Source organism: Drosophila subobscura, chromosome U (genome assembly GCF_008121235.1).
Source record: "Drosophila subobscura isolate 14011-0131.10 chromosome U, UCBerk_Dsub_1.0, whole genome shotgun sequence".
In the NCBI taxonomy this organism is placed as follows: domain Eukaryota; kingdom Metazoa; phylum Arthropoda; class Insecta; order Diptera; family Drosophilidae; genus Drosophila; species Drosophila subobscura.
The window spans coordinates 8,603,207-8,630,886 of record NC_048534.1 but is presented as its reverse complement, the minus strand read 5'-3'; the positions used below and the strand labels follow the sequence as shown (position 1 = coordinate 8,630,886).

The following is a 27,680-nucleotide window of genomic DNA, read 5'->3' as shown; positions in this document are numbered from 1 at the left end:
TTTTTCAAATTCATTTTTTTTACATTTTCTCTTTTCCTTTCTCTCGTTTCTTTAATTTTTAGCTTATGCATTGTAATAATTTTTCAAAGTATCACCCTGTGTTTTCTCATAGTTTTTCATATTTTTTTGTTTTGTTTTCCTTAAAATGTTTTTTTTGTATCGTTTCCTTAAAATTTACAACAATACTTCAACTTATTAATTATTATTTTTCATTTTTAACAAATCGCGCTCATCGAAAACGGGCCATGAAATCGTGGCTCCTCCCCCGCCGGGAAGAGTCCAAAAATATGCAATAATCAAAAGTTTAAACAAAATCAATGCGAGTGTTTGTGTGTGGCTATTGTAGTTTTACTTTTAGTAGACACTGTAGTACGTTGAACTGTTGCTTGGATTTATTTTTATTAGAGTTGTCCAGCTACCTGATATGTCTCTTAAATGTATTTTGCGATTTTCGTGGATAGAAGTTTTAATGGGGAACCTTTTTGAAACTGGCATGTATTGGACACAGTAAACTGTTACTCAAAGCTATGGTAGATATTGGGATATAAGGCGATCCGAAGTTTGATCTGGAACTGTATTTATGATTTTATGGTTGTCAAAATATTTGTCTTGTAGTCATACAAAATTCTCAAGGAAGTGATTTTAGGTAATATTGTAAATGATACTTTAGCAAATTAAATAAAAAATATATTTTGTTGTTGTCTGGGGATATCGATAGTTCTTGAACAGTTTTGAATTAAATAATCCAGGATGGAAGCTTCATGTGAGACACAATCAGATGGCCGGAACATCTCTGCTATTTTTAATGTTGTGATATTTTCAATATTTGTTTTGGTTTTTGTTTATTGTTTAATTCTATTTTAATATTCTGTACGTAGTTGGAGGAATAAACACTTAAAATGTTTTGTTTAAACGAACTTCCTTTTGGCTATTTCCTGCTCTCCTGCTCTCTCCTCCTCTTCTGCCTTCTACTCCTGTGTTGCTCCTTCGTTTTGCTCTATGCTTTGACTATTTCGCTTAGTTTGGCGCGAGAGTGTGTGGGGTGAGTGGGTCAGTTTTGTGTGTAATTGAATTTATATTTAATTTTAAATAGGAACAACCCGCGCGCGCCTGGCATCGCTTGGGTCCTGGAAACTTGAGTGCGCCCCCGGCCACGCCTACTGCTGCTGGACCAGCAGCTGCTCCACCTGGTCGGCGGTGCGCAGGAGGAAGGCTGCGCTCTCACGGTAAGCGGATATCACCTGGCGGGCCGCGGAAACCTCGTTGGGACTCAGTTTGTGCGGAAGGATAGGCGCTACTCGGGAGGATTGCCCGTCGAGACCGCCGCCAGAGCTGGCCAGGAGCTGCTGTTGCTGCTGCTGCTGCTGTTGTTGCTGTTGCTGCTGCTGCTGTTGTTGCTGCTGCTGCTGTTGCTGCTGCTGTTGTTGCTGCTGTTGGAGCTGCTGCAGCTGCTGGGTCGCGGTCACCAGAGCGCTGTTAGTGTTGGCATTGCTCAGGGTGGCCAGGTTGGCGGCACTGAGCTGGGAGTTGATGGCGCCTGCCACGGACAGATTGCCGTTGTTGCTGCTGAGCAGGTTGCCGCTGACGCCGGAGCCCAGCGAGGTCGGTTTCATCGAGAGATCGGTGGGCGTCACTAAAAAGGAACGGCAATAATTAGATTCAAACTCAACTCCTGCCGAGAACTCAATCTGCTACTCACCATTACCCAGGGTAGCCACCCCGGGAAAGTAGCCGGGGTAGCTGGTGGGCGGGAGGCCAGCCCCATTCGAGGCCACAGCCCCGTTGGCCAGTGTCAGGCCGGTCACGCTTGCCCCACCGCTCACGCTGGCATTCGAGCTGAGGGCCAGTGGAGAGCTGCGCGCCGAACAGTTGCTCTGCATCAGCGGCTGTCCATGGTGGAGAAGATGTTGGCTCTGAAATTATTTATTTCGATTTAAATGTAAGCAATGCCAACGATCTATTGCAATTCCAACTTAAAATAGAAAAGATGCGAGTCACACTCCTGGATCTTTTCTTTCTTTTTCAAACAGAAACAATTGTTTACGACTCTGTAACTAGCTGGGCAAATAAGTTGCCAACGAAAAGAACTTACCTCCGCTCCACTGGTACTGCCGCCGCCCGCACTTCCGCCCACGTTGCTGGCCCCGCCGAAAGGCAGCGCCTCCGCATGCTCCGAGTTCGGTGTGGAGCGAGCGAAGCCCACGGCGCTGACAAAAGGCAGAGCGGCGGCCGCCACATTTGTGAGGCCCGACGCATCCGCGACTCCAGCTCCTCCGCAGGTGACCGTGGCATTGCCCGCGGACGTGGTGCTGGTTCCACCGGCACCGGAGCTGGTGGCAGCCACAACAGCAGCAGCAGCGGCTGCCGCAGCCGCTGCGGCAACAGCACTGCCAGGAGCCGGCACCGCGTGGGTGATGGGCTCCAGGCCAATGCGCATCCTCTTGGCATTCATCGATTCGTTCTCGCAGGCAATGGCCAGGATTTGTTCCGCCTGCACGGAGGTGAGATGTGCAGGGGTTGGTCTGGTCTGTAACAAAAACAATGAAAGAATGGTTAGCTTTGGTTGAGTGTTTTGAGTGTCTATGAATGTCTATCAGTTCTCTGAATCATCGCAAATCTTGCATGACTGGACTCCGGGATCCGCTCCAAGACCAATCGGACGGACGGACGAGAGTGCAGACCAACAGAAAGACTTGGACAGTTGCTTATAAATATAGATGAAAATCTCATACCCTGCGATTTCCGGGTATAAACTTACTTCGATTAAGCTTACCGTATTCTCCCATCCGTCGCGGGTCTTCTTGTTGCGTCTGCACGACTTGAGATAGGTGCGAATGCGTTTGCGGGAGCGGTCACTGAACTCGGGGAACTGTCGAGCACACGAGTCGATGATGGCCTGGATCTTCTCCTTTGGCTGCTTCGAGATGGGTATAATGCGGTCCAGATTCTCATCCACAAAGAGCCGCACAAACATCTGCAAGCAACAAGAAGACGTTCTAGAAAATCGAAATCGTTCTTCGGTAACCAGTTCTCTGGCGACTTCTTGGCAACGCTTTGCTTTACATTCGCTGCTCACGGGGAGAGAAAGAGAAAAGTCTCTCTATCGCTCTCGCTCTCACTTTACTCACATTGAAGGCCTTGAGGCGCTCGGGATCGTGGGGCGTGGCCAGCTTCTCGTCCATCTTGTCGTCAGAGTCGTCCTCGGAAACCTCGTCCTCCTCCTTCTGTCCGGAGGAGTTTGTCTCGTCCTGCGTCTCCATGGGCGAGTGTGTGTCCTGCCGCGGCACCGGGGACAACGAGCTGTCCATCTTAGCACTGGCCGCCGCAGCCGCCGCCGCATTCTGGGCGAGCGCGTTCTGGTACTGGGCCCACAGCCCACCCACAACACTGAGGTCTGGCCCTTCGGTCCCGTTGCGCACCGCCGTTGAGTTCTGATAGTTCCAGGCGAGGAGCATCAGCTTCAGCTTGTCTGCGTCCTTCATCAGGCCCGCATAGGCCTCCGACTCGCTGCCACCTCCTCCGCCCAGGCCGCTGACGACTTCGCCCAGGATGCCGCCGGTGCCCAGGAGGCCGCCACCGCCACCTGCTCCTCCACCACCGAGTCCTGCGCCGCCGCCGCCGCCGCCCACACCGACCACCGTGCTGGTTGTGTCGGTGTTCGTGGCCGGTGTTGCTGGTATGGTTTCCTGAGAGAGAGAGAGAAGATGGTAAGAGAAAGATGAGTGGAAGTTCGTTTTTTGGGCAACTTTCTAGTGACCGCACAAAGTTTTGGGACTCCGTTCGATATGCCAAATCCCAATGATTAGAAGAAGAGCCGGCTGGAAGTTCGTTAGACCATTCAAAAGAATGCGGAAAAAGAAGTGGCGTCAAAGAAAGCTTTCCGGGTCGGACAACCCAACCAAAATCCATTCCCAGACCCCGAATAAGAACCCAAACCCAGACCGAGACGCAACTCAGTATTTGAGGGAAAGTTTTCTCGACTTTCATCTTCAGGGAGGGAGGGTCAGTAGTTCTCTTTCTCCCTTCTTTTTTCCTATTCTGTTCAATCTTGGGGTTGCCTTTTTTCACTGCCTGCCTTTTGTGCACTGGAAATTATTCGAGTGGGTGGGACAAGGTCCGGCAAGGGTCTGCCTCTGCTGCTGGGTGGTGTCCCTTCCATTTGCGGCCAACATGGCTCTAATGAAACATTTCCTTAGCTGGCCCAAGACGTTGGGTGTCCGGCACAGGCAGAGGAACAGCCTTTTTTCTCGTACACTCCTTTGGCTTGTGGTTGAAGGACACTTGGGTAGGTGGGTTGGAACTAGGACTGGTTGGGGGTTGGCCATCGAGATTGAGGCAGCTTTCTTTTTTCCCTCAAATGCACAAAAGGTTCGGTGGCAGGAAGGAGCAGCATAGCCTCGACTCCAGCTCTTAATTAACATTAATTTGCAGGCTCTCTGGGGGCCGTATGGGAGGTCAGCTCCAGGGAATGATTTGTGGTGGGTTCTCGGTATGTCAAAGTAACGCAAAAGGATTTGGGATAGTCGGTCCAGAACCTTTCTTCGACAGCAAACTGTACTCTCTCTCTCGGTGCTGAGTTGAGTTTCAGTTTATTTATAAGTTAATTTTCAAATGACAACGTTCTCTGGGTCGCTCGCATCAGGCCTCATAAAATTTCATTGCACTTTTGAGCAGCCTTAGGACCCGAATTTGAGCAAATATTTTTGAGTCTGTTGCCAGAGATACCTTCCCCCTCTTTCGCTCAGAGAGTGAATCAAATATTTGTTCTATTTCTCGCACACACACACACACACCTACATATCATACTGTTCAATAGGCACACACACTTATAGAGAGAGGAAGAGGGAGAGAGAGAGAGAGAGCACTTGTCGTAACACATCATGTGCAATTTCTTTTAATTTCTTCAGCACGATTGCGTAGTTGGGTTTCGAATTTGAATTCTCATTAGACTAAGTTGTCAGGCCACAGCTCGAGACCGAGACTGGAGACCGAGACTCGGAGCGGAGCGAAGCCCGAGACTTGAGACTCGAGACTGACAGTTGCCACCCGCCCAGGCCCTTTCTGGGCCTGTCTCAAGCATCCACCTCCCCCGAAAACCAATGTCGTAACCACAAAAACTTTCGAGCTACCCCAAACCCCCATAGAACATAGCCAAGGACTGCCTGACATGAGGGCGAGAGTGGGAGTGAGAGAGTGAGACAAAAACTAATGCATATGTTTAGGCATTTTAATTTATATACGACAACCACACACACACACACACACACAGACACTGAGGCACATATAGAAACCGAACTTCTAAGAAAGCTCACACATACGCAACCTCATCCACTCCCCCAACCCCAAGACAGCCCCAATCCGAGAACCTAAGCCCCCGCAACCTTCCGCCTACCCCGTTGATAAAAGCAACTTCCATTTCATTTAAACTACAATTTCCTTGACAGGGAACAGAGGCAGCCCCATGGCAAAGGATGTTGCTTGCCTGGGACTTAGGACTCTACTCTACTCTGGGCTGTGAAGGGGGCTGGGGGCTGCTAGAGTCGGGTGCAGGGGTCTGGCAACCCTTTCACGCACTTATGAGTTAAACGCAAATTTTCTTAGCTGCCTTTTAGGCGCTCCTTTTGTAGAGGGAGTGCGATGCTGCCTCGTCTGGAGAAATATGTCATCGGCAGTTGGTAGAGGCAGAGGCAGAGGCACTGGCACAGGCACTGGCACAAGCTCAGGCCGAAAGGAGACAGGGGAAGACGATTCCTGGCTCGGTGGTAATTCATTATGCGTGTGCTTAGAGGCTGTTGCCATTGTAGTGGTGTGCCTGTGCCTGTGCCCCAGACGCCGTCGAAGTCAGAGTCGAGTCATCAGGCAAGGGCAGGGGCAGGCACATGTTCTTCCTCCAACCCATCACCTCGTCAGTTTGTTAGTTTTGGGCTGCCTTCTGCATTGAACTCCAGTCTCATTCTCCTTCTCCTGCTCCTGTTTCTGTCCTGATGCCAAAGCCTTTACTTGTAAGATGCCACAAGCCCGCATATTTCTGACATTCAGAGCGACTATCCCCCCATGCTCCCACACCCCACAAAGCTCTCTCATCTTTCTGATACTTTCAGGCCCACTGCCGCAAAAGGGTTACAAATTTGTGTGAGACTTCAAAAGCAAGTTTCCCATCTCGGAGACGAGTCGAGTCGAGAAAATGTTGTGGCAAATGGAAATAAATGCTAGGATTTATAGTCCATGCATTCGGGTGGGTGCGAGAGCTGCTCTGCCTTGCAGGTGTTACTCATACGCCTGCTGGTGGGCTGCTGTCAGCCTCAGAACAAATTACTTGCAAAGAAAGGACTTCCCGCCCATGACTGCTGCGGGCAAAGTCAAGGTTGCCGTGGCCCTGGATGAGCCCCCGAGCTTAAGTCATGCAAAAAGAGCTGATTCGAGACTAAGAGAGGAAGAGGGAACGAATCCCGAAAGCAAACCCACATCCCCGAGACCCCATGTCATGTTCCAAAGACTCCCGATGGAGTAGTTCCGTTTCCGTCTCAGCTGTGGACTCACAAAAATGTCTTTGTCCACTGCCTTTGTCCAGCCAAAGTCTCCCTCCAACTCCATATCCATCTCCATCTGTTCCTTGTATCGTTTTAATTAATGGAAAATTTCTACGTTTTCCTCTTATTCATGTGGTTGTCTTTTCAATAGCCAATGCTGAATGCCACTGCCACTGGCCAAGGGGTTTGGCTAAAAGAAACTGAAAGACGTCGCCGGAGCACTGGAGTTGTCTTGAGCAGCTACAAATTGCCATTTGGTTTGCTTCGTTTGATTAGAAAGTTGACTGGGGAGTTGTCTCCGTAGATGGTGTACTGCAGGTAAATTGCGATTGGGAGGGACACTGTAAAGACAGACAGAGGAAAGTGGAATAGCTTTGAGGTACTCTTCCCTGCACACCAGGGTCCTGGCAGAGTACACTGTCCGGTGGAATTTCCACTGGAATTCCAGTGGAAACCAGACACTTTTCCTCTACCACAGATAGGGCGACTTCCAGTGCATTTTGCACTCGCATCATCCCTCACATGAATTAAATGCATGCACAACTATAGAATATATACAAAAACAGCCCTCTAAAAAAATTACATCCACGCTGCACCGCTGCAGCCGCTGGTCAAAGCAATTACAAAAAGAGAGCGGGACAAAAATGGATGCTGGATTCTTTTGGGCGACGTCCCATGGGGGGAAGGCCATTTTCCAATGAAAAAAATAAATAGAAATATCGAAAAAATCTGCAGAATCGTTTCGAGGGTGGGTAGGAGCCGTTGGGGTAGTGTCAAATTAGTTACCAGTCACGGGCTTAGCCTGAGGGCGATGGCGATGGCGTGCTCGGGTGGGATAGCTCTCAACAAATACGTGGGTATATATGAAATATTGAAAGGGATATACATAAGTGATATTTGTGCCTGTGTCTGTTTACATAGGATTTTGTATATGACTCTGGTACTTGCGGGGAGTGTGTGGAGCAAGTTATATATTTGTTCGGCGCCCCAAAAAAGGTCCCAACAGACAGACCAAAAGGCGTGTGATGAATCAGGTAATAACAGGCTTAGCGCAATGGTCCAAAATGGGGATTATGGCTGGCTGAACTGTGCATAGATTTACATACTCCTGATCACTATTGTGATTGACCTGATGAGTACTGGGAATTACATGATCATTGGCGATCTGTTGCCCCCTAATAACTCTTTTCATTTGCCTAGAATATGTGAATATGCATCTGGAACTTCATTGTTGTTGCTAGCCATCGTCACTTTCTGCTGCGCTGCCGATGCAGCTGCAGCCGCCGCTGGCCATGGCAACACTGGCAGCCCTCATACCGCGCCCCATGTGTGCGCCATTATAAAATTTTAGCGTTTCCGCTGCAATTTCTATTTTATTTTTTATTTTTTTGCGCCACACGCACAGCAGCGAGGGGTATGGAGGGAAGCACGGGAGGCCAGTCAAAACTTTGCTGTTGTTGCCCATGTTTGTTGCAACTAAAAAGCGAACGCGTCCTCAGGTGCAGGGCACAGGGACGATGGGAATGAGCCGGAGTGGATTGTACTTATTTTTATGCTTTGCCTTTTCTGCGAGAAATGAACAAAAGTGCAACAACAACAATTGGCAGCAAAAAAAGGAGAAAAGAGAAATTCCACGTTGGTGAAAGAATTCTTTGAAATGCTCTTTAAAATATATAAATAATAATAAGTGCAGTAGTTGGCTGGAAACATGAATTGAAAAGATTCTAGAAATAAAATGTTTGATAGATCTAGAACTATACAGACTTTTTTCATGAGGCCGTATTCACGGGAATAATAGAAAAAGAATCGACATTCAAGGCCGTTTCTAATGACACATTTTTTCATTCTCAAATACTTATTAAAAATTTCAACATTTTCCTCTGTAAAGTTACCCTTTGAAAGGGCATCACCAACTACATTGTGCAGCCAACAACAAACGGAACATGAAATGGCATCAAGGCTTAGGGAACGGCTCTATGCCGATGTCGTTGGGGGGTGCTGGGAGTGGGTTTGGGTTTGGGTGTGTTTATGGGGAAGGAAGGCTTTTCGCCAAACCCTAGTTCTCCGCCTCTCCTCTTTCACCCTTCGTATTTGATAGCATTGATGATGTTTTGGTTTTCTATTTTCCACCCGACGGTAGGCAGCATTATTTAACGAAAAAAAAGCAAAAATCACTCCCTCCCTTACTCCGCACTTGATTTGCTTTTTTTGGAGCCGCCCTACGGCTCGTCCCTCGCTGCTGGCCACAAAACGGGTCAAAGTTACTCACATCGAACACCCACACACAAACGCAGACCGTGCGACCGATTTTGGGGGGGCGTGTAATCGTTTCGCCTGTTACATACATTTCGGGGCCACTGTAACTAACGGTACATGCCACTCAATCGCACAAAAACAACACGCCGTCAGACATTCGGAGCGGAGAGGAGGGGGCGTGGCGGTTGCTTTTTATGCAGCACGCGAATATTATTTTCCGAGCGCCATAAAGTATGCAACATTTTGTTGACCAACGCGTAGCTAGCCGCTGAAAGCTAGCCAGGACACGAAATGAGTGCAGTGCGTCCAATTGGATTGCAACCCACAGCTCCTTGTCTGGAGTGATTAGTTTATGATGTGGCTAGAACGAGGCGAACGAGACAAAACAGTGGAGAAGAGTGGCAAGAGCAAAATGGCTGTTAGATTATTTTCTTTTTTGTTGCTTCAAAATTTGTTTACTTGAGTGGGGGCACGGGATTAAGCTTAGACTGACTAAAATGCTGGTCAATAAATTGAGTGAAATTAATGTTGGGAGTAATTAGAATTGTCGGAATAGTGTTCCAATGAACAAAACTGTATGTTAATAAGTATCACATAATTTTATTTCCCAGAATATTATCTTTTACCCTTTTGCTCCCACGATTTATTTTCCTGTTCCATGGGAAATCCCCATTTTATTTTTCAATCATAAAGTCAAATTTCTCGCATTCAAAGACCCAAAAGGTCTGCCACTCCACACTGTCCTTTGTCGCGGCTCATTTGTAATTTATCCCCTTGGACGCGCCCTCCTATATGACTCTCCCCGCATCACGTTCCGAAATTGAAACATAATATTGTCAGACATTGATGCCCGTTTCCTTCAGCAACCGCAACCACATATGCCCCTCTCACTCGCTCCCTTTTTTCCGTCTCTTTTCCGCTCTTATGGTTTGTGTCTCTCTCTTTCGCCACTTAACCACATCGCCTGGCATGCCATGGCTCGGTGGTAGGCCCCATACCCCCTCCATCTGACAGAGAGGTGCGTAAATAAAATAAAAAGAGGACGCCTACAAGTATGTAAAGAATACCCCGCATATGCTCGGGGATGCCCCATATGGACCAGTAACCGAACAACAGCGGCAAAAGGCAGTGGCAGTGGCAGGGAGGAGAGCGACTTCTTCTGGCTCTGCAGCGATTTTTAACGCTTTTTGCACTTGCCATTTGTTCAACGGCCTTCCCAACTTTTTCCCTTATTTTTTGCATTTCCTATTTACAACAACCACTTCGGGGGATGGGATGGGGACTGGGATTGTGACTGGAGCTGGAGCAGGGGCAGGACCATGCTGATCAACGATTGCAGGATGCGTGCCCGATGCGAGAGTAAAAAAGAGAAAAACACAGACACAAATGGCAATTGGTGCGCACATATTTTTAAAGGCGGAGCTTTTTTGGTCCTTTTTTCGCGCTCTGCCCCGGACACGCAGCACGCACCGTGCAACGCGGCACTCGGCTGCCTCGGCTCGGCTCTCACTGGACAGCAGCAGCAGCAGCAGCCGCGACGCTGCTCCATGTCCGTATCGGTGTGTAAAAATATTACGCATACGAAAATATACATATAAAGGAGAAAAAATAACGCGGCCCGACGAAGAGCGAGGCAGCGAATGCAGCGAGCAGCGAGGGGCATTATTATCAATGAGGCGGCACGCCACCAACTCATCCTTTTCCTCCAAAGTAGGCGTAGTTGCAACAACAACCGTGCCCGTGCCAGGGGTAGGGGTTGAAAAAATGCAGGCTGGAATTCGCATACAAGGAAATCTACTTACTCATCAGCCCGGCTCCCGACCAGGCCAGACATCACAATTAATGCCGCACGGCCCACACGAAAACGTACGCATGCTGCAGGGTGGTGGTGGTGCCGCGTAGGGGCCATGGGCTTTTGCCCAGCTAATGCCACCCACTCGGACTACCAGCGACATATGTACATACTACCCTCTACCCTTCGCATCAGCCCGCTCGGCACTCGCAATAATTTCTACACCCCTTTTTGGACAGCAAACAAAAATTGCATTTTATTTTTGGTTTTTGCCGCCACCCAGCGAACACATATCCGTGAGCGCCCGAACTTCTTTTTTTTTTGCAACCCCTACAAATCACGCTTCCACCCTCTACATCCCTCTCATTTACTGCCCCCCAGCTTCCCACACCACTGTAGCCACACGCATGATGCGCCCCGTTAGTCAATGCATTAGCTGAACATCCAAGCAGCCTGCCCCTCGCCGGGAGAGGGCCAGGGGCTGGACAATGGACAATGGCTGAGTGTGGAAAGGGCAGCGTGAAATCGCCTGAAAGTAGGCAAATGTTTTCCCCCTGTAAATAGGCAGAAATGGTTTTTGTTTTTTGTTCGCAATCATGGGAAAAGTATAGGGTTTCTGCCCCTGCTTGATGGAGCTCGAAATGTCGAGCATTACAACTTTATAATTATTTGAAAAGTATGTGAAAACCAAAGGAAACGAGAAGGGACGTGTGAGACGCTTCTTACGCGTCACAACTTTTATACCCGGCACTCAGTACTACATCTGCAACTTAGCGGTTATTTGTCAAATTTTACATTTTTTCTTCATCTGTCATCTACATCAACAACACTACTCACGCCAACACGCTCCTTTAGCTCGCCACCCTCCCCTATAGACACACACTGCAGAGTCGCGGCAGAGTCAGCGGCAGAGGAAGCGGCAGAGGCAGAGGCAGTGACGTGTCAGGGGCCAGGCCATAAACAGCGCGAAGCAGAGTGTGAATGCTGCGGGACGGGGTGGGTTTGGCTACTGCAAATTAATTTCTTCATTGTGGCTATAATAATGATCCAATCGTATCCCAATTTGGTGATCTGATAGATATGGTCATTCCCTACGGAATGGCGTTTTTAGTTTTCTGCTATCTTCAAAATTGTAGATTTGGGAGGTTTTCGCCCTTTTGCGGGGGCGGAAGGGGGCGTGGCTCATTTTTGAAATACACTTGTAACAGTGTGAGCACACAGAAGTCTGGATGCAAAATTTTGTGGCTCTAGCTCTTATAGTCTCTGAGTACTAGGCGCTCATCGGGACGGACAGACAGACGGACAGACAGACAGACAGACATAGACTCGGCTATTGATGCTGATCAAGAATATATATACTTTATGGGGTCGGAAACGTTTCCTTCTGTGCGTTACATACAACCGTTATTTGCACAAATACAATATATCCTATTTACTCTTCGAGTACCGGGTATAAAACTACCAGTGTCTGCAACTGGAGATGACTTTTGTTTGCAAAAACAATAAACCAGCAATTATGGCAGAAAAAATGAACACACAATTATGAAAGAAAAAAATGTTAGCCAAAGATAAAGAAACAATTAGGAGCCGTACCCAATCAGCTTCTACAACTATACTTAACGTTCCTTCTTTGCTTTAAGGTAGGAAATTTAATAATTGTTATCCGATACCCTTAACAGTCCACATTATCTCCCAAGTAGCTTAGAATGCCTTGTGCCACTCACCAAAGCTTTGTTCTATGAGGTCTATGCAAAGTGCATTAACTGCCGCTTATTGTTTGCTGAGCTATTTTGTCGCCACTTTGCCTCGCCTTGTATAGCGCCGCCCCGCATGCGTGGGCTCACGCTGTTGCATGCCTCATCTGCCAAACCAGTTGGCATTCTTTGAGGCCTAGACCAAAGCCAGCACAAGTTGGCTGCCTCACGCAAGCTGACGGGGAGCGGGTGCCGAGAGCACGAGTTCCGATGCTGATTTGCGTTTTGGATTTGAATATGAATTCTCATCATGAAGTTGATGAAGATGGCGTAGGTAATGATGATGATGATGTCGAGGACGATGGCTATGAGGGGAATGCTGTGGACGACAGCACGTCGGCACTGCATCTAACTGAAATCTATGGCAGACCTACAGCTCCATCCCTCGCCGTGCCTTCACGCACGCATATTACGCTTACGCCGTGTGTGCTGCCAGCCAAGAGCATCGTTTTGGGCATACGAAATGCCGAGACTTTGTCACTTCAGGTGTGAAGGGAAAACCAAGCGCCAGTGAAGGAATGGGCCACTGCACAAGGGGTGCAGGGGCTTGCATCCGATCGACTGCCCCTAAGCCCTGTGCGAGGGTTGGCTCAAGACAAAGCCAAGTCAGTGTGTCTGTGTGTGTGACCCATTTGTGTGTATTATGGGGGGGGAAGGGTCGTAGACATTCCTCAGACTCGCTGGGGCTCACCCAGAGTTGGGTCTTTAAGATAGAACTTTAATTCACAAAAAGTGCACTTAACGCAGGGATCTATGCTGGGAAAATGGATTTAAATTGAGTTTTGACTTCGATTTTGGATGGTCGGTAGGACAAGTCGGGTTGGTTTGTTTTATCCTGTACATTAATGCAGGTCCTGATTTTTCTATGCCACACCGCACTCTCTCTTCCCTCTCTCTCACCATGCTGCCTTTTTTATTGATTATTTTTATGCACCTGGCTATGCCTGTACACAAGTATGCATATACATATGTACATATGTGGATAGGTGTATATATTTTATAAAAAATTATTTGAATATGCAAATGCCAGGAAAAGAATCCTGGACTGGCCAAGCATTTAATATTTTTTCCCCCACTGAGCATTTTGCCTTTTTAATTCATTTTGATTTCATTCTGGTGCGGAATACCTGTTCCGCTGCGTGGTCGGGATAAAAAATAATGTGTACACCGTACACGGACTTATGTAACCGACTGTGCGCGCACAATGGAATAGAAGTGGAAGTGGGAGCTCTGTGTAGCTCCATTAAATATTGAACGCATGAAATATGCATTAAAACAAACTAAAAACGTTGCCAAACTACGCTGGCAAAAAATCATAACAAATACAAATGCCAAATTAAACAAAATTCCAAATAAACATAGATTTCAAATAAAATATTATATACGCAAATATGTGGATAAATGTATAAAAAAATACTCGCTGCTGCCGGACTGGACGCTGATTGATGCGGTTCGCTGTCTTTGACAGTTTTTGTCATCCGTGCAGCAATAAATGTATTTATAAAAACTAAAGAATAGAACGCAACGCCTATATAATGCCATGAAAAAACATGCTGCAGATTGAAAAAAATAACACAATCCGAATACATGCTGCCAAAATAAATATATCGCATGGCGTACACAGGTAATGTTCGTTCAGAAACTCAAATATTTTAATATAAAGGCAAAAACTATTTTTAAAACCAGGTTTTACAAACGAAAGTATCACAATAAAGTAAATTACAAGAAATAATCATAAATTTTGATAAGAAATTCCAGATACAGCCGTGTAGGACTTCAATATTTACTTTAAATTTACTAATAAAAGTGTGCCTTGTGTTGGTAAAGTTATGGGTTTTTTTTGTCACCTTCGTTAACCTTTTCGTAGATTTATCTGGCTGGTGAATAGAGCCCCCAGCAGTGTACCCCTATTAAAAGAAAACCTTGTTAGGGAAACCCATTAAAGTGCCGAGCAAAGTCCCGACTCCTTTCTCCGTGTCCCGCAGTGCCAAGCAATGTGAGAAATCAAATTCAACTTCCACTGGCAGTCAGCCATCACGATTCTCATTGCAATCGGAAAGGAGCGAAGAGGAGTTTTCGATGTGGGTGGGATTCCCCATACCTTGCCCCATCGTTCCCCCCCCTCACAGACATCGCCTTCAATCGAAACAAATCATAATCAAATCGAATTTCAGTTGATTTTCACTCGCAAAGACAGTCACAGTGGCTCAGTGGCCTTCTCCATCCTCCCTCAAAACTAGAGAGAGAGTTTCAGAGCCAGGACGGGACTCATTTCGAGGCAAACTTAGTGGGATGGGATTGGGATGGGTGGGTGGGGGAGAGCAGTAAAAGGAAATCGCAAACAGAAAGAAGAAAGGAAAAATCGCACATAAAATTGATGATAAACCGTTCCAAATAATATTTTCTTCTTTGACGCTTTGGGCCAAGCATCCAAGGAGGTAGCTGGCTGATGGAAGAGGGTTCCCAGTCTCAGGCAGCGAAGCAAATGCTGCGCGGCATTCCAAACTCCAAGGCCCCGGTTTTGGCAGAGGAAATGCTTCGAAGTCTGAAGGCAGAATGATGAATTATTTGCTGCCCCTTACGTTAGGCGTCAAAGTTTCGGTGGATGCGGGGCACGAATCGTATTGTAGCGTGAGGATGGAGCCGGAGCTGGCTTTGGAAATGGGGCCTCCGGAAAAACATAAAAATAAACGCGGAGCCCAAGGAAACGCTTTACGGACGGTGGAACCAGTGGACCTAGCCAGCCATCGCACCCGTCCGCCCACTCGCAAATGCTTTTGACACAATTTGTGCCACTGTCTGAATGTGGGCGGAGCTGGGCGAAGCTGTTAGATAGATGGTGGCTGGGGCCGGGTCCAACTGGATTGGGTTTGGTGGTGTCTGCTGCTTGAATGATTTTTAAACGAGGCAAGAAATCCCAAAAGATGCGGCAAACGTTTTGTTGGCAGGAGTTCACGTGGGTTTTCAGCCCTCCCCCCTCCCTTTTGGCTCTCATTTTTCCTCTCCTTTTTTTTGTTGGTTTGCTGGTGATATTTTTCGTAAAAACGGGCGTCCTTTACGGCCAGTTCCCAACCTCCTGTCCTTCACATCCTCTTCCTCTGCCACCCCCTAGGCAGCAGATAATACAACAAATATTCTGGCTGTAGCCAGCGAAATAAAAAAGTTTTTTTATATATTTTTGGCTCCCACCATCGATAGAAAGGAGGGCAAAAGCTGCAAAAGGGTTCCGTTCCGGGGTTAGGTCGGTTGCTAGGTCTCAGACTTCATTTCAAAGAGAGCTTCGGGTTAGCTGGTCCTTCTGGGTGCGGAGAGCCAAATATCAGCAAGAGGCCCGAATGGGGTTCGGTTCGGTTCGGTTACTTTCCAAATGAGAATTAATTTTCTAAAAGGGTTTACATATTTACTAACTGAAGGAACTCTTTGGTGGTTTATAAAATGGCAACAAGTCGAGCAGAGAATAGTGAAAGAAGGAAGGATCTATCCAGTTGGAGTCCCACGAAGAAAGTTTCTTCTAAAACTCCTTTTTGGGGCTGCAGTCGATGGCCGGCGCCATCATAATCAGCAACGCCTTACAGCCAGGACAGCAAGGAAAGCTTCCGCCACTCCTCTCCTCTCCTCTTCCACACGCACTGCATCCATCCCCAAAGCGCACTTGAGTTGTGCCCCAGCGCCTGAAAGTTGGCAACACGAAATTTCCAGCAGCGCTGGCTTTGGCGGTTTTACAACCTTCGCGTGTCCTCCAACTCCTTACTGTTCCCATACCCATCCCCTGCTGGGAGTTTAGCACACCTAGCCTCGACATCGTCTAGCAGCGGCAACCTTCACAAATGGCAACAATTTCAATTTTTCTGCCGCCGCCTTATCGCACCCTCGCACATATGTGTAGAAGGAAGCCCGGACCCAGAACGGGAGCCAGACCCAGACCTAAGCATGGACCCGGACCCGGACCCATGCCCGAAACCCTCTTGGGCTCCACCAAACTTTGCAGCTCAAAGTTACCGATTTGCGCCCGGGTGCAAAAAAAAGCAACGCTTGGAAGGGGACAAAATTATTACAAAAAGGCAGAAAAGTTGGAGGGTCGCTGGGTAAGGGAAGCGGATCTCCCTCGTCCACGTTCCCGCGGAGTGTGGCACGGCAAAAATGCGTAGCAGATTAGCGATTTAGGGATGCGGAAAATTCGTACGTCTGCCACCCCGTAGCCCAACTCCACATTTTTATACGAGCAGCAAACAGCGCCGGCTGGAGCGAGATGAAAAGGGTTCCAGAGAACTGTTTCGAGAGACTTGCAACGAGGAGCAAGCGCTAAGCTGCTGCAACCACTAAGGCAACAATTTCAAAAATCATTTTAGCAGTTGGAGTTGGAGCAAGCTACCCAGAGGATCTTATCCGTATTCACAGAAAAATATTATTCGGGACAAAAAAAGGAAGACTCTGGATACTTTTAAGAGATTCTTCAAAAGCAAATGTGTTGAAATATTTGGAAAGTAAAGATTTTAGTATTTATTAGCATAAAAGCTGTAACGAATTGATTCCCTGAGACACACATCTGGGATGTTCTGGGATTTCTTTTCTTTTTATCTAGTCAAATTTATGGATGGTAATTAGCAGACAGTCCCCTAATTCCACTGTGCGAAAACCTCAAGTAACTGAGCCTGAAGACAGATGTAAATACGCTCTACATGTACATACATAAGTAGAGATCGCAAAAATAAGTAAGGGAAAAGGAAAGAGTTCAATTGGGAGCGAGATCAGTTTTAGATCGAGATGAGAAGCAGACACACTCGTCGCTTATGGAAAAGGGAAACCCATGATGCATGACTAATAAGAGAATATATTTAAAATAGATTTAAAGGAAATATTAAGCCATTAAAAGTGCTAATATTTCTCCAAACCTTTCTCGGCTCCAAAGTTTATGTTGCACAGTGCTGGGCGGCACCCCTTACTCATTCACCGGCATTCGCAGAGTCCTAGTGGCTGCCTCCTAATGCTGCTTTGATTAAAAAACGCAGCAGTTTTTAATTTGTGGCAATGGTGAGCACACGCCCTCGCCCTCGTCTCACCACATGCACGCGCTCGCTCCCCTTCCGCTTGGCGATCCTTTGGCAGAGACAAAGGCAGAGGCAGCCAATGATTGAAGTGTATATCCTACTTTTCAATTGCCCCAGCCTTGGAGGCTGCTGCCCCTGCTCCCTGTTGTCTGTCACTGTTTATAGGGACACACCCCTGGCCGGAGGACTAGCACCAGCACCAGCACCACCCTTCCACCGCAGGACTATAATTTTTATGTTACCCATGCACTCGCCTACCAATTAAAATGTCTGCAACGGCAACGGCAACGTTAGCGGGCGAGGCAGCGTCGGATGTGCTTATGTCGCTAATAAACCGTATTATTAAGTGCTTGGTCGGGGCTGGGCGGGGGCGTGGGCGGGGGTTGGGTTTTGGGGTTAGACTGCATGTTGCACCCCACCCCACCCCCGTCCTTGTTGCGGCAGAGTGTGGATGGTGGATGGTGGATGGATGTGTGGGCGGTGAGTGCCGCGGCTGCCACTTTCAACTTCCGCCGGCAAATGTATAATTCTATGCCACTGCACTGAAGTTTTTTCGCCCACCCTCGCAGTCGTCCCACTTCCAGACCGTAACCCCTCACCACGAAGCTCATCTCCAAAGCCCCCTCCGTCCATGTAAATTAATTTTAAGCTGCTTAAGGTAAGAGAACATTTTTCATTTCGTTTTGTGCGGCGCGTGGCAACAAAACTTCATTTCATCGCCATGGAGCTGCCCCCATTTGAAACATTATGCAGCAATTTTTGCAACAAATGCACCAAAACGGGGCACCGCCAAGGCTTATCAAAACTGCCCCAGACAATGGCCCAGAGTTCTCCCACTCGAACTTCACTCACAACAAACCCGCGAAATAGGTCTTACATTTTGACAGAAGCAAACGGTTTTTGCTTCTTGCTTACCTGCAAAGAGAGAGGAGAAAGGGGAATAATTAGAACTCAATTTATAATTTGTTATACCAAGAAAACTACAATTAAAGAAAGGTATTGCTAGTGTTTCTCGTATTACAAGAGGATCTCAAAGAAATGTTTAAATTACTTCTAACTACGATACATTTATCATTACTCTCATGCGCTTGTTCTCATACAAATACAAAATATTATTATTATATAGGGATAGTTTAGTTCCAGAATGGTACATGATACACCATCTCCCATGATAAAATGATAACTCTTATCCCTGTGGAGCCCTCCATCAATTCATGGCCCATCTCCGAGCTCTCGTTAAGAAGTGCATTCGTCTGCCCTCCCATTCATCATTATCGGCTCTTTCAGACTCCGCCAGCCTCTGGCATCGCGCTTATAGAGGTCAAAAGTAAGACAAACAAGCGGTCGAGCTGGGGCTGGGGCTGCGGGGTTTGGGGCTGATATTTTAGGTAACTGGAACTGGTGCGGCGATGGAAGCAGACAAACGCGCTGATAAACTTTCGACCCCTGCTTCAAAAAAAGTCCCTTGCCCAATGCAGAGGGGTGTGTGGGGGGTTGGAGTTGGGCAATGGGTTGGTGTTGGGGTTGAGGCTGCAATCGGGGAGGGGTGGTAGAATTTATGTGGGTAGCTAGACGGCGAGGCGAAACTTTTGCATTGAATTTGAGCGGGGCAAACAATTTCTCTATTTTTTTGCGAGTAGTTTTTGGGTTTTTTATGCACAGAGCTTTCGGTTTGGCGGCACGGGGCGGTGCAGTGTGGCTGAGGGTGAGGGTATGCCGTGGAAAACAAAAGGATTTTGCAGCTAAAGCGAACGGATTTTTAGTTAGTTGTTATTATTTTATATGGCCAGAGCCAGAGCCAGAGCCCTGCGACTCGGACAACTGCAACTTTTGCCCAGCAATCGTCCATCGTTCACCAGCTCCGTCCCTGGCCCCCTCCATTCCTCCTCGCAGAATGGTAGCCCTGGCAACGCCTGGGGATGGGGATGGACGGCTAGGGGTGCTGGTTCCATTTTCCTCTTATTTTTTTTTTGCCCCTGGAATGTGCGCCAAAGCATAATAATAAAAGCGAAAGGAATGATGGCTAGAGGGTGGGACTAGGACTGGGCGTGGGTAGGGGAAGGGGAAGGCAAGGAGTAACATGCTCGTTAGCCCCAGCTAGAGAGAGATACCAAGAGAGGAAGAGAGGTAGAGAGAGAGACAGCGGAAAAAAAGAAGCATTGGGCAGCAAGCGCAAGGAATAATCTAAAAAATGGAAACCCAAACGAAACGCAAGACAAACTTTGCTGCCAGCGTGGGTACAAAATAAATGAGGGACCGACCGGCAATGGGGCAAATGGTGCTGCGAGGAGTGTGGATGGCACTGTGGATGGAATGGATAGGGGTCTGGGTTGGGGTTGGGCGAAGAGCGGTCTCGGTCTGGGGCTGCTGAAGGACTCGTCGCTGGATGAGAGCCACGGGCAGAACTCGAACTTAAAATGGACAAACGTGCAAGGGCACGAGTGTGGGGAGGGGCACGGGCACGGAAAAAGGAGCTTGATGAGCAAGGACGCCGACGACGACGACGTTGAGTACAGTCAGAGCATGGACGGATCCAGCAGTGAGGGGGGGCAGAAGGCAGCCTGGCAAACGACGTTCGCGTGAACTAGTCCGCCGTAGTCTCTTCTTCCAAGAGCAGCCAAGAGACTCCCTCCTCTCTGGCTGTGTGCTCACAGAGGAAGAGGGTTCCACACCCCCACAAGTTTATGTACAAAAGCGAATAGTGGCGGGTGGGGGTAAGTATGTGGCGTGGTGGGAGAGGAGTGGCGGATGAGCAAGGAAATTTTTGTATAAAAATTGCACTGGCAAAGCAAGCAAAGCGCCAGACTACGAAGGGTAGCCAAAGGGAGTGGCTGCCACAGCCAGTGGTGGAGAGGGGGCAAGGACTGGGGTGGAAGTGAAAGACTAACGAAAGGGTTAGGTAAGGGTTGAGTGAGGGGTCGGGCATGGGTTGGGCTAGCCCAACGTTGTCTGTGCCCGGTTCGGTGCGGTTCTAGAAACGGGGTCCGTCCTGGACTGTAATCCCTTCTGTGGAATGGGCCTTCCTGGAGCTGGGGGGAGCGGCTGGCGAATAAAAAAACTGAGTCAGCAGAAAGCATCAAAGACAGGACACAGCTATAGTGTGGGGAAGAAACCTTCATCCATGCTGGACAATGGATAAAATACATCGAAGTCGTACCACCAAAAAGCAAAAAGCAACAACAAAATCACTATCACTATTTCAACACTATTCTCATTCGATTCGAGAAAGATGTTCTCGAACGGTTCTCCCACGGTTCACTGAATTGATCCCACTGTGCAGAGCATAGAGTGTGCTCCCATCCCCATCCTGATTCCCTTCCTTAGACGTCCGTCGAGACTGTCCAACTTAGAGCTGCCTGCCGCCTGCTTCTTCGACGTCTTCGTAGTGGAAAATAAAGCGCACGTTCTCATAAAAGCCCCTGCAGGATAGGACTTTCTCCTATCTTTTTTTTCGGAGTGCTTCCCTCGGCCTGGGTCGGTCCGTGTGGGATGTCCCGAAGGAGGACAGTGGAGGACAGTGGAGGACTGCCTGCAGGAGTATGGGAGCGTTGAAAGGGTACAAGACAGCGTTCTCGTTGAGCGCTGGTCCGCAGCAGAAATGTTGCTGACTTGTGCCCGTGCCATGGCCTGGCCTGGGACAGGCACCACGGCAACGACTGCGACTGCGACTGTGAGGCTTGAGTAATTCAATAGGGGGGCCCGAGAGCAGCGGAGTCTAACTACACTACCCCGCCTCGGAGAAAGTTGCCGGCACACGCTACGTGGCGTATTTCATTAGCAGTTGTGATGGCGGGTGGGAGATGGAAGATGGTAGATGGGACTACGACTGAGACTGAGAAGGGGACCTCTGAGTACTGGCACTCGCGAGCTAATTTCGTTCGTAGGCTTCCTCCAGATAGTAGTTGTAGGTGTGACCTGTGTGCTGGAGTAAGGCTTAATTGTCTATTTCAAGCGGCTAGACGAGGGTTGATTTGATTACCCCCTCCAAAGAGGGTATGAGATGGAGCAGGAGCCACTATTTTAAAGTCGGCTACAGCTTAAGGAAGTACCCTTACATCGTTCGCTCCTTCCATCTTCTTCCACTTGCCGTTTCCTCATTTATTCATTACGGCGGACTATGCATAAATTTTTTCCCAATATTTTGTGCCTCGAAACTTTTACCCCCGAGTCCTCGACGAGCTGGCAGCCCTGCAGAGTTCTCTAATTTGTGTTTGAGTTTCGTGTGTCCGAGGAGGGGCCGAAGAGGAAGTAAGGAACATTGGCGCAACCGGAAACCTTTTTTTTTTCCTCCAGTTCATCCTCATCGTTCTTCTTCCTGCTCTTCCACCAGCTGGCACAGGGACTGTAAGTGGAGCCAGGAGGAGCAAACCGTCGGCATCGTTGTGAGTCAGCCAAGGAGCCGGCCAAAGCAATCCCCTGCCCATTCCAAAAGCATAAAACTGGCAGCCGAAATCTTGCCAGGCAAAAAAATAAGAGTCCAAAGCTCCCCCAAGAAAACAGAGAAGGAAAATACAATGAAGACGAACGCTTTGGCTAAGCGGAAAGTTGCCTGTCCAACGGCTCTGGGCTGCGGCTGCGGGCGGGGACTTGGGCTGTGGCTGTGGCTTGGACTTGGGTGGGTCCTGGGTCCCGGATTGGGTGTCGCTCGAAAGCATGCGAAGATGAATCGTTTCGTGTTGGCGTTTTGAGCACTCGAGTGGGCGAAGTCGTGGGGAGGACTAGAACTTGGCTAAAGGTTATTGCCAGCGACAGTTGTGCCTTGAGGGGGTCGCTTCCAGAATCGGAAGCAGCGGCGGCAGCAGGCCGAGCGCTTTAAGTGTGTTCCATCGGCACATCAATCGTGGAGTCTCTGCCGGACTCCACTCTGGTAAGTAGCGTTTCCTCATTTTCATTAAGAGCAGCAGCAGACCCTCTTTGGTGGGTGCTAGGGGACGTTGTCCCAAGTAATAAATGTAAAATGCGGCTGATGAAACACTGCTCAAAGACGGTACTGTCGGGGTACCGGGGCATACAAATTTTTAGATGTTGGCTTAGCTCATCAGCAGCCACAGCCAGATCCCAAGCCAGAGCCAAAGTCAGAGCAGGAAAGGGAGAGCTCTCCTGGAGCAGTAGAGGGAAGGAGCAGCAAAATGGAAAATAATGAATGGTAAGCAGAAGATTGGAGATGGGGCTGGGAATGGGAGTGGGTATGTAGAGCTGTTTCATACTACAACATGACGTGGGTTTCATTTGTATGCTGCCTGGCGGCGACAGGAGGGGGAGAGTGGGTGTGTGTGTGTGTGTGCCGGCACCCCTTTAAGATGTCTCGGGTCTCGAGTCCCCGGCACTAAAAAGCATCACAAACTAACTAAATACGAGTGTGTGCGGGGTGTGTGTATATGTGTGGATGGTGGCTTTTAAGCAAACGTCTTTCCCAAGTGAAAAGCCCGAGGGGTAGCCATCCTTGGATGGCTGTGCAGGCAGAGCTGTAGCAGGAGCAGGAGTGGGGGGAGCAGGCATCAGTGGTAAAAGCCAAAAACGTAACCTAAAACTGCAAGAAAATTAACCAAAAATACTAAGCCAAAGTCGAAGACGCACACACACACACGCATGAGGACAGACATGTGTGGGTTTTGGGTGTGGGTGGGATAGGCAAGGGTGTGTCTCGAGGATGAGGCTTGTGCCTACCAAAAGTGTAGCACACAATTCGGGCCATAAGTGGGGGGCGAGTGTCTTTGGCTTGGCAACACGGAGACAGTGAGTGGAGGAGGAGGGGCAGATGCAGAAGGAGAAGGAAAGCTGCCAAATGAAGGTGAGGTCGAGGCGCTTGTGTAGAAACTTTCGGCATTGTTTTTGTGCTTCAGATCCTGCTCATTCGTGTGTGTGTCGGTGTGTGTTGGTGAGTAGATTGAAGGCGGCGTCGCTTGTCGGGGCATCCTTTTTGCCATGTGTTCGTGTGTGTGTGTGTGTGTGAGTGGGATTCGTTTCTCTGCCCCCACCCCACCCTCTCAGGTCTCTTTCTATCTCTATCTCTGTGTGCACCCCGGGTTTGGGGATGAGCCAAGTCTGGCAGCAGCTCCTTCTCCAGCCTCAAGCCATCAGCCACCAGCCACCATCCAGCAGCCCCATCCTCTGAAGCAACTTTGATTGTGGCTGAAGCTGAAATACATCGTTGCCTTCTTCATTTCCTTCTTCCTTTGCCTTCGCCTCCGACACCGCCTCTACCTCCACCACCACCTCTGCCTGTGCCACTCTTCGTCTCTTTTTTGGCCAGGCCAAGATGGAGTTGAGTTGGCAGATTGCTTGTGCGACTCTATAGGTGTGGGTGTCTCTCTCTATGTGTGTTTGTGGGTGGGTGAAAATGTTGCTGGGTTCCCCGTACGTAAAGGCCTTAGGTGGGTGGTATTCTTGGGTTTTTTTTTCGTTTTGGGGTTTCGTAGGAGGAAGAACTCTTCGTGGTGGGGGAAGGATTCAGACCTGATGGCTCTTACATCAGTTGGTGGGCGGTCGTGGGGTGTGTGGAGGTGTGAGTATTCGAGATTCTGCGGAACCAAGACACTGACAGAAATGTTTAGTGCATCGATTTGGAAGTATCGATTAATAATCGATTAGCTATACAAAAGTTATCGCTACTGATAGAATGCAACTTAATGCACAAATAATCTTATGGGAGTTTGATAATTTATAATCTATTACAACTCATCGAAAAGAAGTCGATGTGGACCTCATTCATAAGTAGAATATGATCTGAGAGACATTCCAGTATCCACGGATAACAATCCTCAATGATGCAACTCTCATTGTTGCTCAGTGTCTGGGCATAACCCGTCGAGCTTGTCGGTTGCCCTTAGCCAAAGTCGTTGCTGCAACCGACTCCCTCCCTACCGATACCGCTACTCCATCGCCTAGATCATCCACCCAATGTCCTGTTCCCCCCTTTTGCCGTGTCGTCTTTGGTGTTCTTGTCATCTATTTCTATTTTCGAGCAATGGATGAGCAGATGAGGGTCTTGGGCTGTCTAACTTGTCTGTTTGTATGATGCGACGCAGCCATATAACCACCCCCTGCCCGAGTCCCTGTCCCATTCCATTCTCCATTCCCTCCATTCATGTGTGTGCCACCCGCTCCGCTCCTCATGTGCGACCGTGATTGTGTGTGTGTGCGCAAAAAACCGTAAGCAATTTTCCGTAACATCTAACCGAGGTGGAGAGCCAAGCCCCAGTCAAGACAGTCGAAAGACGTCTCCGTCGTTGCAAAAGTTGCTCCATCCCAAGGTCCTTCCTCATCCTCATTCTATGGTCTTTCTCAAGCTCCAGCTATGTCTCCATTCCCCTGCCTGTTGTTGACGACATTGACTGGTTCTAGTTGAGATTCTCATTCTCATCGTCGTCGTCGTCGTAGTCGCCTGCTTCGATTCGTTTGGCACGTTGTCTGCCTGCGACACTAATGCTGAGATGTGTAACGGCGACGAGGCCCGAACCCAAACCTTGAAACTTCCTACCTTCGATGATGGGTTGATGACTGACTCCCAGTTTAACTCTGCATCTAGCCCTGACTTTGCCGGCACCCGATACCAAATCATGTTTGATTACAGTTGAGTAGCATAACAATTTATGCCCCCCGATGGGTGTCCGTGGAAGCTGCAAACTTTCCACAAAATCTTTAAGTTTCGGCGTACACCCAGGGAGAATTTTGAGACTCGAATTAAACACAAAGACGCTGGCCCTGGGCGCAGCCCCACACACGATGATGTCCTGTGGCGGCTTATGTGCGCTTAAGCGTAAATCTTGACCCACCCACAAAGGGTTGACGGGCCTGGGCCAGGACCCGAAAGTGGAGTGAGGTTTCCTTTGACAAACATGAGCACATACATACATGGTGGTTCAACTATTTATATACAAATGCCGCTGACTATATACGAAAGTCAATGCTTTTGTTGCTTTGACGGCGGGCTTGGGGGCTCGCCCCGGTCATGGGGGTGAGCTGGTGAGCTGCGACGGGGGATTAGACCACCCTATAAACAAGTAAGAAATGGAAAATATCTGGTATAAAACGAAGTTTGGATGCTCTTTAGCTGTTGCCAGTTGGATATGTTACAAAATAAATAAACATTATTAAAGAATCTCACGCTGTACATAAATAATCTTTCTCGACGGTTGAAGATGGATTGCTTGAATTACAGGTAGAGTTATTTTGAAAGTCCAAGATACCCTCTTCAACCGCATTAGGACAAACACCCTACCACAAACACACACACACTCTCAGATGTACACACACAGAGCAACTTTAGGGGAGAGCTGGTCAGTCTCTGGACTCGCTTTGTGTCTTTGCCTTTGGGTGCGTGTGGGTGTGGGTGTGGGTGTGGGTGTGGGGTGCGAGTGTCTTGGGGTGGGGTGCGGTGCGGTTGGGACCAAGAAGCAACTTCTTTTGTGGCGGCAATGCTGGCGCCCAAGTTTCCCCACACCGTCGCACCCATTTTGCCGTTGCCATCGCCATCGTAAACGCCCTCCGCTGCGTCTTCGTCTTCGTCATTTGATGAATTACCGTGCAGAGCAAATGTGCGCCCTTCGCTAGGGGTGGTGTGGGTGTGGGTGAGGGTATGGGTAAGGGCATTGGCATAAGGATGATGATGAGAATGGGATGGGGCTGTTACGGTGAGTGTTTCTCTGTGTGTGTGAGTACGCTCCGTTTCATTTTCGGCGGCTAGCCCCCAGTCGTGCCCTGCTTCTAAGCCAGACACCCGTTGCCACCCGTAGCCTTTGCCCTGCCAGCAGCGTTGACAGAGACACGCACCCTTAGCCAAGTCTTGCCCCAGCCTCAATTCGCGCCTCTATATACTCGTTCCAAGGAACCAGCACAGACACAGCTACATTTATGAAGCAGACTCCACACGCAGAGACACAGTCTCTGTACCGACGTATATCATTAGGGTGCCTCTTCCTACGCCTCTACACCTTCTTTCCCCTGTGTATTGCATCACCCTCTGAGACCCATCTAGGCGCCTTTTTATCCGAAAAGGCATTATGAGCAGGTCTTCTTCTGTGAGTGCTGCCTACACGGTGTATTAGCAATATTTTTGCCACTGTCTACGGCTCTTCCGCTCTTTTTTGCGCCCACCTCCTCCGATATGTGCTCGTATTTTTTTCGTACTGTTTATTCTGCGGCTGGGTAAATGTGTCTGGTCTGCGGTGGGTCTAAGGAAGGGCAAAGGATGCTTGTCTCAGTGGAATGGGAAAATTGATTTCATATTGGTTTGGCTGAGAGCAGAAAGAAATACTTTTATGGGACTTGAAGCAGGTTGTAAGTAATAGGGTGAAATATTGGAGTTATACGATGAGAATCGATGGGAATAATTAAACAATTACTGGAGAATTTCTTGGGACCTAAACTTATTCATTAAACTTTATTCAATAAGTAATTAAAGTTTGAAGTTTGATTAGAAAATGTTTCCCCTCTTCACCACAAATAGTTCCCAATGTTCAGAAACACTTTGCTGCCTCAATTCATGCTATACATTTTCGGCATCGCACTCCCATACAAAACGAAAGAGTTCAATTGCCTTGCTGTGCGCAAAAAATTGAAAACCTTTTAAACTCCCTTGCACCTATGGATATGTGAAGTGTATATCCAATATCCGTAAGAAAACTCACCTTGTGCAGCAACACCGAGGCTTTTCTTTTAGATGCCATTTTCGTGCTGGTGGTGGTGCCTCCGCCAGCACCTCCGCCACCGCCACCGGTTGCCGATGCGGTACGTGTCGATGTTTTTGGAGTTTTTCTCGGATTCTTCGGAATTTTGGCAGATTTTTTTAACGCCGGCGTCGGATAAGGAATTTGGCCAAAGAAAAAGGCGTTGAACAGGCGGAAACGGTGCCAAAATGCGACGATGTCAAAGCTGCTGCTTAGGCAACTGGTTTCTATTGGATCTTTAGCACTAAACACACTTGTAACTTCCGCTTGAGTTGCCCAAAGACCGGAACGGATTTCTCGGCTTTTTGGCGGGTTTTTCTTCTTGCACAACAACTGACAGCTGACGAAATCTCGTCAATAGGTATGCGACTACGAGTACGAGTATGAGTATCCAGTGAGCGCGATTTGGCGCGACGAATGCAACAAGCGGTACACTTTTTGGCACACTTTTGTATCGGGTGGTTTTCGAAATGCGAGAGTTGCTTGGAGGGAGGGCGGGCGGTTCCTGTTTTGAGTTGACTGTGATTTTTTTTGGACACTTTGGATTTGCCAACGGTTTTGGATCTTTGTTTTCTGTTCTGTTTTGTTTTATTCTCGGCTCAGAGCGCTTCCACCAGGGGCGAACCAAACAC

At 48.4% G+C, this 27,680-nt stretch overlaps 1 protein-coding gene across 2 annotated transcripts; it reads right to left on the bottom strand.

The window, feature by feature from the left end:
• Nucleotides 1-29: 29 nt before the first annotated feature.
• Nucleotides 30-27,680, bottom strand: LOC117900966 (homeotic protein female sterile). Of its 2 annotated transcripts, none has more exons than XM_034811545.1 (6): nucleotides 27,010-27,680; nucleotides 3,129-3,686; nucleotides 2,759-2,974; nucleotides 2,093-2,527; nucleotides 1,700-1,913; nucleotides 30-1,633 (listed from the first exon to the last, which is right to left on the bottom strand). In XM_034811545.1, the coding sequence occupies exons 1-6, from the start codon at nucleotides 27,046-27,048 to the stop codon at nucleotides 1,158-1,160; spliced, it is 1,938 nt and encodes a 645-aa protein (XP_034667436.1). In that variant the 5' UTR covers nucleotides 27,049-27,680; the 3' UTR covers nucleotides 30-1,157. The 2 variants fall into 2 exon arrangements, with proteins under 2 accessions (XP_034667436.1, XP_034667437.1); XM_034811546.1 differs by having other exon boundaries at nucleotides 2,774-2,974; nucleotides 27,010-27,679.

What these genes read in the sequence shown, in the direction of transcription:
- LOC117900966 (XM_034811545.1), bottom strand. Translation starts at nt 27,048, where the DNA reads ATGGCATCTAAAAGAAAAGCCTCGGTGTTGCTGCACAAG. An exon ending in CCTCGGTGTTGCTGCACAAG is followed by an intron (nt 3,687 to 27,009) that starts GTGAGTTTTCTT and finishes TCTCTCTCTCAG; the next exon opens with GAAACCATACCAGCAACACC. An exon ending in GGTGGCTACCCTGGGTAATG is followed by an intron (nt 1,634 to 1,699) that starts GTGAGTAGCAGA and finishes GTTCCTTTTTAG; the next exon opens with TGACGCCCACCGATCTCTCG.